The 14129-nt window shown below is 30.4% G+C and overlaps 2 protein-coding genes across 3 annotated transcripts; one reads left to right on the top strand and one right to left on the bottom strand.

The window, feature by feature from the left end:
- Positions 1–1818: 1818 nt before the first annotated feature.
- On the top strand, positions 1819–6124 carry LOC109789590 (peroxidase 4). Its single transcript, XM_020348573.3, has 4 exons — positions 1819–2121; positions 3557–3739; positions 4179–4350; positions 5436–6124. The coding sequence occupies exons 1-4, from the start codon at positions 1897–1899 to the stop codon at positions 5831–5833; spliced, it is 978 nt and encodes a 325-aa protein (XP_020204162.2). The 5' UTR covers positions 1819–1896; the 3' UTR covers positions 5834–6124.
- A 1854-nt stretch (positions 6125–7978) lies between these two features.
- On the bottom strand, positions 7979–13231 carry LOC109792799 (U-box domain-containing protein 4). 2 transcript variants are annotated; one of them, XM_020352245.3, is made up of 4 exons: positions 13055–13231; positions 11248–11533; positions 8517–10502; positions 7979–8433 (listed from the first exon to the last, which is right to left on the bottom strand). In XM_020352245.3, the coding sequence occupies exons 2-4, from the start codon at positions 11521–11523 to the stop codon at positions 8374–8376; spliced, it is 2322 nt and encodes a 773-aa protein (XP_020207834.1). In that variant the 5' UTR covers positions 11524–11533; positions 13055–13231; the 3' UTR covers positions 7979–8373. The 2 variants fall into 2 exon arrangements, with proteins under 2 accessions (XP_020207834.1, XP_020207829.1); XM_020352240.3 differs by having other exon boundaries at positions 11248–11528.
- Between the last annotated feature and the right edge of the window lie 898 nt (positions 13232–14129).

Below are 14129 nucleotides of genomic sequence, written 5' to 3'. Positions count from 1 at the left end.
ATTTTTATAATTTTTATTCTATAATTTAATATTAATATTAATATATTATATTAAAATATAGAGTTAACTCGATCATATTCATTTAATTCATCATTTGATTGGTTTAAATTTTAATAATAACTTCATCAAAATTTTGGTCACATAAGAATAAGTTAAATTTAAATTTGTCCCTTATTTCCCTCGTTAAAATATATATAAATAAGACATTTTTTTATTCTTCTTTCTATCCCATTCTAGCTCATGTTGCAAAGTGTTATGTGGTATATGGAAATAACACAATACAAATGCATACTTTGTAAGCTTTACATTGTAGCTGCTATATGAAAATATATTGATGCTATTTTTTTATCATTGATTTTGGGGGCATTTCAGTCCCATCAAATGTTGATTTTGTATGGACAATCTTGACAAGGTCCAAAGTCCAAACCGAAGTTAATCTTAGGAAGAGGAACATCAACGTACAATATCAAGACTACACTTGTTTGTTCCGCCGTTTACAAGATGAAACTACCGTCGCTTAATGTTAATTCACATGCAAGCTCTCTCACCTGATTTAGGGTTACTGTTATAAATGGTCTTTATAGTTACACGTGAATTGTATTATTTTCGAAAATGTGGCCAAATTTATATTCACATGCTGGGAAATGAGAACAATTAGTTGATAAGGTTAGGGAAAGAATGAAAGATATTGGATTACAGAAAACGAGTGTCGAGTGGTACGTGGGCTACTTAGCTTCATTGCCAATATGTCAAATAGAAGATTTAGTGACATCTATGCAAAATCTCAACAAAGATATATATTTTACAGGAAAAACAAAATTAATTGTGGTTCTCAAATTCCTAAATTATAATAAACTGTTGCTGAAAGCAATGATAATGTTAACACATAACTGAACTGTGATAAATATTAATACATGTGCAAGCTGTGTGGTGGATTTCGCGGGATTCAGGTTGTGTTGGGATATATAGTACATGACGTTGGATATATATGAATAAAATAAAAAGGTTGTGGTTGAAAAATTAATATTTAGCACCCCCACAGTACCTTCTTGCTATTTACTATACTGAAATAATTAACAGCAAACAATTCCATTATCTTCTATGAACTTATATATATGCCTTTAAAATTTTAATTGATTGAAGCTCCACCACAGGTTTCTATAATGTTTAGATAAAAGGGATTATAGATGATGATTGATAATGATATAACCCAAATAATACTTATATATAAAATAGTAAACACTTTTTTATTCTTAATTATATATAACTAAATGCAGGCAATTTTGATTGGGTAACTTTGATGAATTGTCGAGCTCTCTGGCGTCTCTTGCCTGAGCCTTGCATGCATCTTCATCGTCAACTTTGCCAATAGATCTTAGCTGGTTAAGATTCGATTTTACTTTTCATTAATTATTTTATATATTTGATAATATAGCGCAATACAAGTAGCATTTCTCTTTGTTATATAATATAATAAACAAATAGCATGGGCCTTTTTGCAACTTTTGAATAGTCAACCTTGATACATATTCTTTAATAACAAACAACCAAACATATATGGACCCTATAATTTACATACTAAGGACAAAGACATAGATAATAATTTAATTTATCGACCAAGTTCATTTCACCAGAACCTTGTGTTTTCCTAATTAAAAAAAAATTTACCAACTTAATTTCATCTTTTTCAACCGGTCAATTCAATCCACTACATTTTCCAGACTTAGACATAAATGTTATGTGCCATGCACTAATTTGTCGAGTTCTCGATGATTAGGTGAGAATGAGTAGCCATCTCACACACCCTCTTTGTGTCACGCTCTATATATTGTAACATCTTCATTGCATTCTCTATAACATCATTCATCTTCTATAAGCTTTACTTAGCAAATCAAAATGGCAACTTCTTCTTCTTCTTCAACAACCACTTTTGCTTTAGCTTTGTTCACGACAATTTTGCTTATAGGAAGTTCTTCAGCTCAACTCTCTGAGAACTTCTATGCTAATAAATGTCCCAAGGTTTTCTATGCTGTGAAATCTGTTGTTCAATCTGCCGTGGCTAAAGAACCTCGCATGGGAGGGTCTCTCCTTCGCCTCTTCTTCCATGACTGCTTTGTCCATGTAAATATTACTCCTAACCTAAGCTTCTAAGTCTCTACTTTTCTTTTCTTATATACTATAATACTTTATGTATATAGATATTAACTTCTCAATTGATCAATACAAAAAAATACTACATACAAAAATGTTAATATATATATATATATATAATATATGTAGATATAAATTTATTTCACATATAAATATACATAATTTTAGTATTAATTTTAAATTAAATTTAATAATATATTATGATATTATAGTATATATTTATATTTTTAATAATATATCAACATGTATTTATATATAATATAAATAAAAATAATTTTTAATAATAAATATTGTATCACTATATAATATATATCATAACAAATATTTTATTTAGGGATAATGGATAATTAATGCTTAATTTTTAGCATCAATGGGACAAAATTTCATTTGGTTGGGAACAAAATTTTCTAAGTTAAGATTTCACATACCGTTCACACATTTCTTCCTAATGTGTTGTAAATGGATAATCATAATTACTATAATACAAGTATATTTTAATTTTATTATAGTGTAATACTGTGTTCTTTTTATGTTACGGTATTGACCATCAAACGTGTATTTTTCTTTCTTTCTAAGTTTCCATCTCTTTCAATCAGTCTTATTCGATGATGTGACATCACCAATAAAAAAATGAAAGTGAAAATACTTTTATCTGGATGTGTCTATGGTTATACGTGTACTATTTTTTTAAGACATAGGTTTTCCGGCTTACAGGCCATAGGTCCGAATCTCTGAGAATAAATTTAATATTCTTAGTCGAATTTGAGTCATCGTGTAATTACTGATATTATATTCTACTTATTTATACAAATGTAAAGCGTTTTACAAATGAGTACAATCTTTTAATAAATAATAAATAATTCATACTTCTTATTTTCCTTTTCATTAATTTCCTTTGTGTACATGTACAGTACATTAATTTAACACAATCCACAAATTTGACTATTCAAATTAACATTTCATTTACGTTTTGTATAATTAGCGTATTTCCAACAAGAAGGGAAAGATAATGGCTTAATTACAAAGTATTATCTACATGTCAATACTTATAGATTGAATTAGATAGACACTTCTTCAAGATTTCGTGAAATTACATATATACTTTTTTTTTTTTACTTATACACTATTTTTTTAATTGTTTAAAAAATATTACATCAATACCCCTCAAATATTACACTACTTCACATACTCGTTTGAAAAACATTACAATTTTATCATGCAAAAAAGTAAAAAATAAATTGTGTATAATTTTACAAAATTTTCGAAATTGTGTGATTTACCCATATTTATATTCAACTTTGGTGTTCTTTGAACATGCATTTCAGGTAGTAACATTTTTTACCTTTGCATTGAATTTGGTAAAATGAGTGAGTTGATGGGGCTTTGTGTGTTTAATTGGAAACAGGGTTGTGATGGATCAGTACTACTTGATGGGGCTTCCTCGGAGAAGATTGCACCTCCCAACAATAATTCTCTAAGAGGTTTTGAAGTGATTGATGCCATCAAGTCTAAGGTGGAGGCAGTGTGCCCCGGAGTGGTGTCTTGTGCTGATATTGTAGCCATTGCTGCTCGAGACTCTGTTGTAATTGTGAGTTCAAAATCAATAAATAAATAAATATAACAGACTCATTTATTTTATAAATAAGTTTATATTTTATATTAAATTTCAACAATTTAATCATTTGCATAAGTTAAATTTATAAATTTTTTAAAAATTTAAAAATTATTTAATAATTCATTTCATTAATTTAAATTAATTTATAAAATAATTTTATAAATATTTGTCAATTTAAATTAATGAAACAAAATATTAAATAATTTTTAAATTTTAAAAAATTTATATATTTAATTTGTGCATTAAAAATTTTTAATTCAACGATTGAATTATTAAAATTTATTAAATAAAATAAGTTTAAGTAAATTTAGTAAACGAATTTTTTCTTTTATATATATATATATATAGTGTGAGATGAGAGCTACAAATATATGTAATCTATATGTTAATTATGTTTAAAATAATGATGCAGCTAGGAGGGCCATCTTGGAAGGTTAAACTTGGTAGAAGGGATTCCAAGACAGGGTTCTTCCAAGTAGCAAGCACTCAAGGTGTGCTCCCATCTCCTGCTTCTTCCCTCAACAACCTTATCTCAAGCTTTCAAGCTCAAGGCCTCTCTGCCAAGGACATGGTTGCCTTATCTGGTATATCACTAATCATATTTACATTTTTCTTATAATTGTTTTATAAGAGAGAGATAAGAAAAGAAGTCAGAGAAATATAAAATAATAAGATGAGAATCGTGACAAAGGAAAAATATGTTGGAAAATATAAATTTTCATATCAGTTGTTGTGCTTAACTAAGAGTTTGTTGACATTTTTTTCTTAATCTTACTTGTAAACCAGCTCAATAACCCTACAGGCTACTCTCATCACATTATTGAGGTTGTACTAAAAAAAACAATAATGTTATTTATATAAATACATTATCTTTAACTTAATAATTTACATATGGTGGATCTGTGGACCTGGATGTGACATTTAAACAACTACGTACATGCATGTCATGTTCTTTTCTCTCAAGCTAAAGGCCATGCGACTTCTAAACAGAAAAAAGTCAGATTAAAAGAAAAGCATGTTTAACTAACTGGGGAAAAGATATATTCGACATTACTGTTGATTGGTTTATGTTTGAATGTTTCCATAGCTAATAAAGAAAAACTACCCCTTCGGGTATTATTTATATATCATTTTCAGTTATCAGTATCATTCTTCCTCAAGAATCTTTCATAATATTTATATTCATTTTCAGTTATTAGCATTATTATGCCTCAAGAATCTCTCATTATTTGTATATTATACTTATGTTACATACGCAATTTACTAAATTGTGCAAAAAAATAAAAAGGTGAACACATTTTACACATAATCATAATCATTATATATTGCAAGTTTTTCTTTTCACTTTTTATTATAACTATTTTAAAAGTTATATTAATAGTATCTTTTATTAATTGACAATGTAAAAAATTTTATACTCACAATGCATGACTACAAACCCTACTAAATGTACTTATCATTTGTCATGCAAGAGTATTATAGATGAAATTAAAATGTAAAAATATTGAACAAATGAAGTATCAATTTAATTAGTGCATCAATTGTATACAGAAATTTTGCACTATAGCTTCCATCATGTTTCAATATTTTAATGTCCTAGTTTATATGTCCAAAATGTTATTGACATTATAGTGTTCCTATGTTTCCTCTGTGGTCTCTGTGGTTTCAGGAGCACACACAATTGGGAAGGCAAGGTGTTCTAGTTATGGTAAACGCATATACAATGACAAGAACATTGACAGTATCTTTGCTAAGGCAAGGGAGAAGAACTGTCCAAGGACATCTAAAGGGACACCAAAAGACAACAATGTAGCAAATCTAGACTTCAAAACACCCAACCATTTTGACAACAGCTACTACAAGAACCTCATCAACAAAAAGGGTCTCCTTCATTCTGATCAGGAACTTTACAATGGAGGATCCACAGATTCATTGGTTACAACTTACAGCAACACTCAGAAAGCCTTTGAGTCTGACTTTGTTGCTGCTATGATTAAGATGGGAAACATCAAACCTTTAACTGGGTCAAATGGGGAGATAAGAAGGCACTGTAGGAGGCCCAATTAGAGGAATAAATTATAAATTGTATTTGTATACTGTGCTACATAGACACCCCAAAAGTGGGGGAGTTCTTTTGTGAGTTGATCTGTTAAGGTGTTTTTCTTGTGCATTCAAATATTGTTTTGTTGTTTGGATCAATTTGGATTTTACTAGAGTTGTCGTAAGGAATTATAATTGTAAAGCATGTTTTTTATGACATGGAATTATAATATGTTGTTGTTACTTGTTACAACTACAACAATTGTATCTGTTTAAAAAAAGAGTGATATAATAGGAGTGAAATATTGTTTTCTATAACTATTACTTTTAATATGTTGTCACAAATTATAACGTTTTCTTTTTGTTTATCATCTTATCGTCTATAGTCAATTGTTAAAAGAACTACACTCACAAATTACTATATATAAACTCATATCTTAAAAGAAAGAAAGAAAAAAATACACATAATATTTTCATATAATTTTTTAATAATAATTTTATACAATTTTATTTTTTTTTATAACTTCTTCATTTTCTTTTTGTTTCTCATCACAATTCTTATTTCATATTATATTTTTTTGTCTTCTCTTTCTATCTCTTTTACCACTCAAGATGAATATACAGGTTTCATTCCCCACAGATTTTTAAGGTATCTCTATTTTCTTTTTTCCTAAATGTTTCTTAATAAATAAGAAGTTAAAGGAATATTATTTGATTGTGATAATTCTTTTGAAATCAAAGAATATACTGTTCTTATTATTCTCAAGTTAAAAATTATTATTTTTTTAACAAAATTTGATTTCAATGTCCATTAAACTTTTTGCATGCATCTTCTTTGTAGGTTTTGTTTTTAATGTATACTTACAAAAATGTACAAATACCTTTGTCTGAGTACACCTTATGCTACTTGACTTTATTAATAAAAATTTCTCTGCTATTAAAAAACAGTTGTTACCATAAATTTTAAAAATGAACTTCTTTTCTCTTATTACAACTTTATTGTTTTTGAATGATTTATTGAAAACACGATCTTTTCTCATGCTACAACCTCAAATTTTTTATTTCTTGTTTTTATTGGAAAGCACGATATCTTTTAAAATAAATGATGATTTAGCTTGAAAATACAATTTCAAAAAATATTATAGTTTTATTACTTTTAATTGAAAATGTACCTTTTTAATATTAAAACACACTGACATCAATTAACACTTTCAATTTATTAAGTTGTTATAAATCCTAGTAATACGTTTATATTCAAATATGCTTAACTGCATAGTTGTGATGGAATTTGATCATAGTCATATAATTCACATTACATTATGCGTTGGTACATGGAATAAGTACGAATACGGGGTACGTAACCTCACAAAGTATAGTAGATATGCTTCAATACATTACTTCAATTTATAATAAATTATAATATATAAATTAATATGTTACAAATACATTTTTTTGTCATCATATTATATATACACATTACCATATCCTCATATGGGAAGGTTGTGTGTGTAGAAAAAGTTGTGACAAAATGCAGGAAGCTAGGAATTTGTGTGTGGGAAGTTGAAAATTGTTATGAGTGTAACGAATGGGAAGTTGTGCCATAGTAACACAACATGTGTTACATGTTAACGTGGGAACCAGAAAGGACGACAAACTTCAACATGGTAGGGCATCCGAATTGGTACATACGAAACAATTCACAGTTTTCCCAAAAGCCAACGAATGTGGATCCGATATATTATAGTGTTGTTATAATTGCACTCAACAACCGTATGTTGTTAGGGAATAGCGTTATGAGATTCATAAACTAGATATAGCAAATCATACATTTAACTGGATATTGCAAACTATACATTTGGCGATAAAGATGTACATACTCCATTATCACAATGAGACATGCAACTTTTATGTTGCTTTTAACTCTTGATACTTATTACTCAGTCTTGAGAATAAAAAAAAAAAAATAATTGATATTAATTTAAAAAGTTAATTGATAACATTTAATTTTATTATTTTCATTTAAAAAATGATATATTTTTCTAATTATTCTTTATTAGAATTTGATATGAAAAAAATTTGAAAATACAATCTCAATTAAATGAATGAGTATTTTGAAAATAATATCACTAAATGTAATAAAATTAGTTAAAATTTACTTGCATTTAACATCAATAAACATGAATTTTTTTCTTACTTATATTCGAGACCAAAGAGTTTTTTTTTACAACTTTTCTTTCTATTTTATTTCATAATAAATAAATAAATAAATAAAAAATAAAAACACAGTCGTGAGAACTGGGAATAGTACAGAAAAGATAGAAGTCACTCGTCAAAACTTCAAAAGTTAGACTTGCATGCATAATTTTTCTTCCATCAAAGAGAGGTGTGTCACATGAGTACACAAATGCTCCTCCTCCATACATATTCTCCCCCTTTACAAGCACGTGTAAACAACAAACAAAATGCCTTTATGCATATTATGTGCATAAGGCAACGTATAAATCAGAGATGTTTTGTAAGAGTTGATTCAAAACCATTGGATGGCTCACGAGGTTGGAAAATTGAAATCAACCCCTCCCAGCCCTACCATGTCTCTGGCTTCTAAATTGATTAAGGAGAGCCAGGGCCTAAATTGAAAAAAGAAATCCATCACCTCTTTTGGTAACAGAAAAAATTAAGATAGAAAGGCAACTAAATTATGAAATCATACCTTTTCTTTGGCCCTTGGGGTGCCTGATTGTGACAATGCTACTAAAGGTGGCACAGCTCCTTCTTGGAGCACCGTGTTTAAATATCTGTGATTGTCTGAGCATAGATGAAGAAGAGCCGCCGCTGCATTCTCCTTCCCTCTAGTGGAACCCAGCTCAATAACCTCGACCAGAACAGGAATTCCACCTTGCTGACCAATTTCTGTTTTCCCTTGTGCTATTGTAGCAAGATTTGCTAAAACAGCCACTGCCTTATCAACCATTCCAGCTGCAGGGTCCATTAGCTCCACAAGGTGTTTCACAGCACCGGCTTGCACAATCCGATCCTTGTTTTCGTGAGATATCGACAGATTAAACAAAGCAGTGGCTGCATCTTTCTTCCCCCTAGGGGTTCCAGTCCCTAATAACTCAACTAGTGGTTCAATTGCCCCAGACCTCCCTATCCTGATCTTGTTTTCCTCAGTAACTGATAGGCTGAAAAGAGTGGCAGCTGAATTCTCCTTGGCTTCTGAACTCCCTGTCTTTAGGACATGAATCAAAGGTTCAATTGCACCGGCATTTGCAATAGCTGCTTTGTTGTTATCATTGATTGATAAGTTAAGCAGTGCTGTAACACAATTTTCCTGGACAGTAGTATCAGCTGATTCAAGTAAATCAATTAATAAGCTAATGGCTCCACAATTGGAAATCACAATTCGGTTATCCATATTGTGCTTAGCAAGAAGGCGAAGTTCTGCTGTCGCCTCTCGCTTAGCATCAAGAGAGTCACTCCTTAACTGCTCCACTAATTCCTGAACCAGGGTTTCGGTAGCAGAAAGATCAGCTCTTGTTTCAAGAGGTGTAGACACTATCCTAGGAACAAACCACTCAGATGACCGTTGCCACACAGTGTGGCTTTGAGACCTTGGCACTGCCAACTGGGGTGAAAACTCAGGTTCTCTATGCCGAGTTGGCATTGCAACAGCATCTGGCCCTGAATTTAATTCCCCAGAAGTATCTAGATTGGTTGACAGCAGAGGATCATTGTTGTTATCAGAAGTAGTTCTGTCATCATTTTGAGATTGTTCTGAGCTAAAGGCATTGCAGGATTCCCTTCTAGATGGTGACATTAATGATTGGTCAACTGAATCTACACTCCCTTCATCTGAGCTGACAAAGCCATCATCTGAACATGTGGGTGATATTCTTTCAAGATCCACATGCTGCCCATTAACCATGCCATTTAAGGAACCACCTAGAGTTGAAGAAGAATGCAATGTCGAAGCTCGTTCTTGGTGGATTTCACCACTAGTTATAACAGACGAATCCTTGACCAAACCAGACTCCATAGACCCATGAGAGGGAGATGGTAGGTTTATGTTTTTGGACTTAATGGGATCAATAGGTTTCACATCATTCAATTCGCACCAATTAGCAATTAATGCCTTTACAGTGTAGTTAGGTATTAGATTGGTGTGAACCAGAGTCTGACGTGTCTTTGGACAAACATTGAGTCCTAAATCAATCCAGTTCTTGATGAAAGCGCGCTCATATGTTTGCCCTGATGCCACAATGACTGGATCTGTCATCAACTCCAAAGAGAGAGGACAGCAAAAATCAGCAGGTACTTTCACTTGGATAGAGTTCTGAGCTTGCTTAAGCGTAACAAGATGCTCATGCATACGATATACAACTGAGATCATTTGATCAATATATTCAGCTTCTGCAGTATTTTCAATTTGTTCAGCATTCTCCTTCAACTTTTCAAGGGCCACAACCTCAATCAGGACCTCTTGATTAGACCTTAGACCTAGGTTCTCAGCAATGTTTTCCAGGACCTCCAAACTTTGTCCTACACCTTCCAGTTGTTCCATAATAGCTTCTTTAATGGTTGATGATTTTTCATTTCCCAAATTATCAGGAAGACATTCCGGTGAAGCACTCAGCTGCTGTAAAGTGCCAAGTCCCAAAGTCTGAATTATTGATACCAAGGGATCAACTTGAATAACCTAGTCATTAAGAAAGAGGAAAGAGTGACAAGTGAGAGCCAACAAATACTTAACATCCAAGAACCCCTTAATATAGAATGTAGATAATATTATTTAAAAATTCTTCACAAATAACATTAAGTCATTAACTAAATCCAGATATAAACCTAATTCAATGACCTACATTTCATATGCATATAACATAATTCTCAAAACAGTGTTAATGACCACAGTCCCACAAAATGGGTGCAAATGGAAAAATGGGAAGCAAAAATCATTTAATGAGTAGGGAAAGCAACTATGTGAATGAGAGGATAAATGGATCAAAAAGTTATGTAAATGGGTGGGAAAAAATTCAAAAAGCACACAAATAGGCTGGAAAAAATCATGCAAAAGGATAGAAAAAGGTCGATAAATTAGTTGTGGGATGAACCTTAAATTATAATATACATAGACAACAATAAAATATATATATATATATATATATATATTTAAATAACTTTTGTTATCTAAAAATAAAATTAAGAATATTAGATAGATGGTAAATAATATAATATTATTTATTATTGTAATATAATGTATATAACTATATTACTATAATATAATATACTTAACTAATATGTTTTTATATATGATATTATAATATTAGTATAATAGAAATAATAGTATATAACATATGATGTTATAGTTTTGAGAGGAAAAATAGAGTGGGAAAGCGGGTGGACGGAAACCCTTTATTATAATGTAGAGACATAATAAGACTTACAAAGTAAAATTTGCTAGATAATGGATGCCAGCTCATAATAAGCTCCTTCAACTCATCAACAGCCACACCAAGTTTCTCAAATAGCTTACCAAGCACTTCGTTAGAAGCTAAATCAGAAAAAATAGTTGTATCAATAATCGGCTTCAACAACTTAAGCGTTTTCTCTGCCTTCTGGTAATACTTTGATACAGGTTCTGACTTCATTTTTTCAGAAAACGATAAATGCAAAAATGAGGATATTGCATCAGATAGCACCTTTAACAAAGATATCTCCATAACAACTGCACTAGTAGCCAAAAAATTGTTCAGTAGTATGTCATTAGGAAACCAGAAACAGAAACCAGAGAGGAAAAAAAACGGACTTATGTCTTGATTGAAAATGAACAAGACAAGGAGAAAAATCTCTAATCCAAGGTTTCCCCTTTGTATGATGGATCTAATGCTCAATTCTCAATTGATACAAAACACAAGGCTACTCCCTTCTACCTGATCTATTTAAGTTAAATCTATGTTCTTCCATCCTCTGTAACTAACTAACCAATTGTTCTAGCTATTTACGGTAACTAACTTAACTTGTACCTATTGTCATTTGGAATCTTTGACATGTGCAGATCTGAATGAACAACAATATAATAACTCAGATATTGCATTATATAGGATGGCATAGGATTTGAGGAAACTATAAGACCTGATATAATAAGAAACTGACAAGCCTTTACTTTATAGAACTGTATTAGCTACCTGATAGTATGAAGACCTAACAATTTGTTAGTGGACTTTATATAACCTAATTATGCAATTAAATGCCAATTTAGAAAGGAAACATTTTTAGAAGAAAAAAAATAGAATCATGCTTATGCATTGCATTTCCTATCTGATTTTATCCAGATAACGTCAATATAATAATGTTATAAGATGTTATTATCTAGAAATCATTGCACTATTTTGCACAAAAAACAAATATCTGTCTTCACTGGATAACAATAGAACTTGATTTTCCAGTTGAGTTAAGCTAAAAGCACAGTAGGATCAAGTGCTCAACTTAACACAATTCCAATAATAATCAATAAAAGCTTTATCCCACTTGGTGAGGCTGACTATATGGATAAAACAGCAACCTTGTGTTCTTCAAAAAAAACTAATTTTTCATAGTCATCTTTTCCTCAGCAAGTGTAATTCCAACTTTTTCTCTACCATAAATTTGATTTTTATCTTGTCTAAATCATCTGTCCATGCATAAAGATTCTACAAATTTTTAGCTATCCATTACACAACACAATCCACCTCTTATACTCGGTCTAGGTACTGGCTATGTAATAATTGGCAACAAAGCACCACACAAGCATAGTTAGGCTCAATTCAACTCAATGAAAAAGGGGGAAGGAAAAAAGTATAGAAGCATGATCAACTCAAGTGACCAAACAAGTAACTGCTGGGTGTATCAAATCAAACACAACTTGACTCCACGTTACTGAAAATCAATTTTCTTCACTTGAGCTCGACCACAAGCACATTCCAATCAAGAATATTACAAAATCAGTCAAAAGTTTTGAGTTTCAAGCAGAAAAAACATAACATTACACAACAGTGAAGCAAGCAAGACCAACAAAGAAATACAAGACTAAACATCAAATGGTCAAGGTGCAGAATAGAAACTCAACAAAAACACTTACCCTTTTTTATTATTATTAAGAAACACTTAACCTTTTGGTACAACGAAAATACAGTGATGAAATAAGGTGTCAAACTCAAAATTATATAAATAAATAAACAAACAATTGAGAAAGTTGTGAAATGCGAGTTTTACCAGAAAGAGGTGAAGTGGTATATGGGTCCCAGGTGTTTGTTAGAGAAAGGGGGGAAAAATGGCTGTCACCGCCGCTCAAATAGGTTTTCCGGCCACCGTTGGAATGGGAGAAGCTGTAAAGCCACAGTGGTGATTCTCAAATAAATGTGAAATTTTGGGCAACTTCTAACCTATGCTTTGACTTGCATAAAAGTAAAACGTGTGAAACAATGCTTTTTTCTTTTCTTTTTTTTTTTCTTTTTTACGCAAAGTATGTTATTATATAATTATATAATACCAAAACAAATAATATATATATATATATTTCCATTTCATTTATTATATTTATTATGAAGTGATGGGTAATTTTATAAAATTTTATTTTACATGAACTTACTCATAAAAATGTGATAGTTCAATAGAAAGATTTAGTTTCATACCTCGTAATAAATTAATATTTGAATCTGTTTGAAAGAGGTGTTCATGTTATTGCTATAAAAATATCATAATATAAAAAAAAAAATTGATACCGATTAAAAAAGAAAATCTCTTGATATTTAACTTAATTACGTACGATACTTTAATTCGAGACAAAATAATTTAAACAAGTTGTCCACAGGTTCAATAGAAAAAAAAAATCAATAAAAATATCATCTATAATAATTTGATTAAATATAAATATAAAATTATTTTATATCGTGTGTGTACGAAATCTTTGAATGCTCTAACCTTTGGTGTTTCGGCGAAGTTCTTTTAATTTTGGTCGAGAGGTATAAAAGTCATAAAAGATCAATATTTTACAATTATATTGTTATTTTAGAATGTGATGTTTGTTATTATGATTCTTGTCAATGACATAAATATCAAAAAAGTAAACGAAAAACTTTGACAAATTCAACAGAAATAGAATAAATTAGTCTTTATCTGTTTTTTTTTTTTTTTAATGTTGAGTTGGTCAAATTATATACAATGATAAATTTTAAGTCGGCGAGTTTGATTTTTCCTAATACGTGTTGCTGTATTTTCATTTTTCCCCCTTTGTTTATTCTTCTTTTTGTAGGGCCTGTTCTTATTCTCTCTCTAAAAACAATTGTTC

This window comes from Cajanus cajan, chromosome 9 (assembly GCF_000230855.2).
Source record: "Cajanus cajan strain Asha chromosome 9, NIPB_CcT2T_4, whole genome shotgun sequence".
Lineage (NCBI taxonomy): Eukaryota > Viridiplantae > Streptophyta > Magnoliopsida > Fabales > Fabaceae > Cajanus > Cajanus cajan.
This window is presented reverse-complemented; position numbering and strand designations above follow the sequence as displayed.

What these genes read in the sequence shown, in the direction of transcription:
- LOC109789590 (XM_020348573.3), top strand. Translation starts at nt 1,897, where the DNA reads ATGGCAACTTCTTCTTCTTCTTCAACAACCACTTTTGCTTTAGCTTTG. An exon ending in TCCATGACTGCTTTGTCCAT is followed by an intron (nt 2,122 to 3,556) that starts GTAAATATTACT and finishes AATTGGAAACAG; the next exon opens with GGTTGTGATGGATCAGTACT. An exon ending in CTCGAGACTCTGTTGTAATT is followed by an intron (nt 3,740 to 4,178) that starts GTGAGTTCAAAA and finishes ATAATGATGCAG; the next exon opens with CTAGGAGGGCCATCTTGGAA.
- LOC109792799 (XM_020352245.3), bottom strand. Translation starts at nt 11,523, where the DNA reads ATGGAGATATCTTTGTTAAAGGTGCTATCTGATGCAATATCCTCATTT. An exon ending in TATCTAGCAAATTTTACTTT is followed by an intron (nt 10,503 to 11,247) that starts GTAAGTCTTATT and finishes CTTAATGACTAG; the next exon opens with GTTATTCAAGTTGATCCCTT. An exon ending in CCCCAAGGGCCAAAGAAAAG is followed by an intron (nt 8,434 to 8,516) that starts GTATGATTTCAT and finishes TTTTCAATTTAG; the next exon opens with GCCCTGGCTCTCCTTAATCA.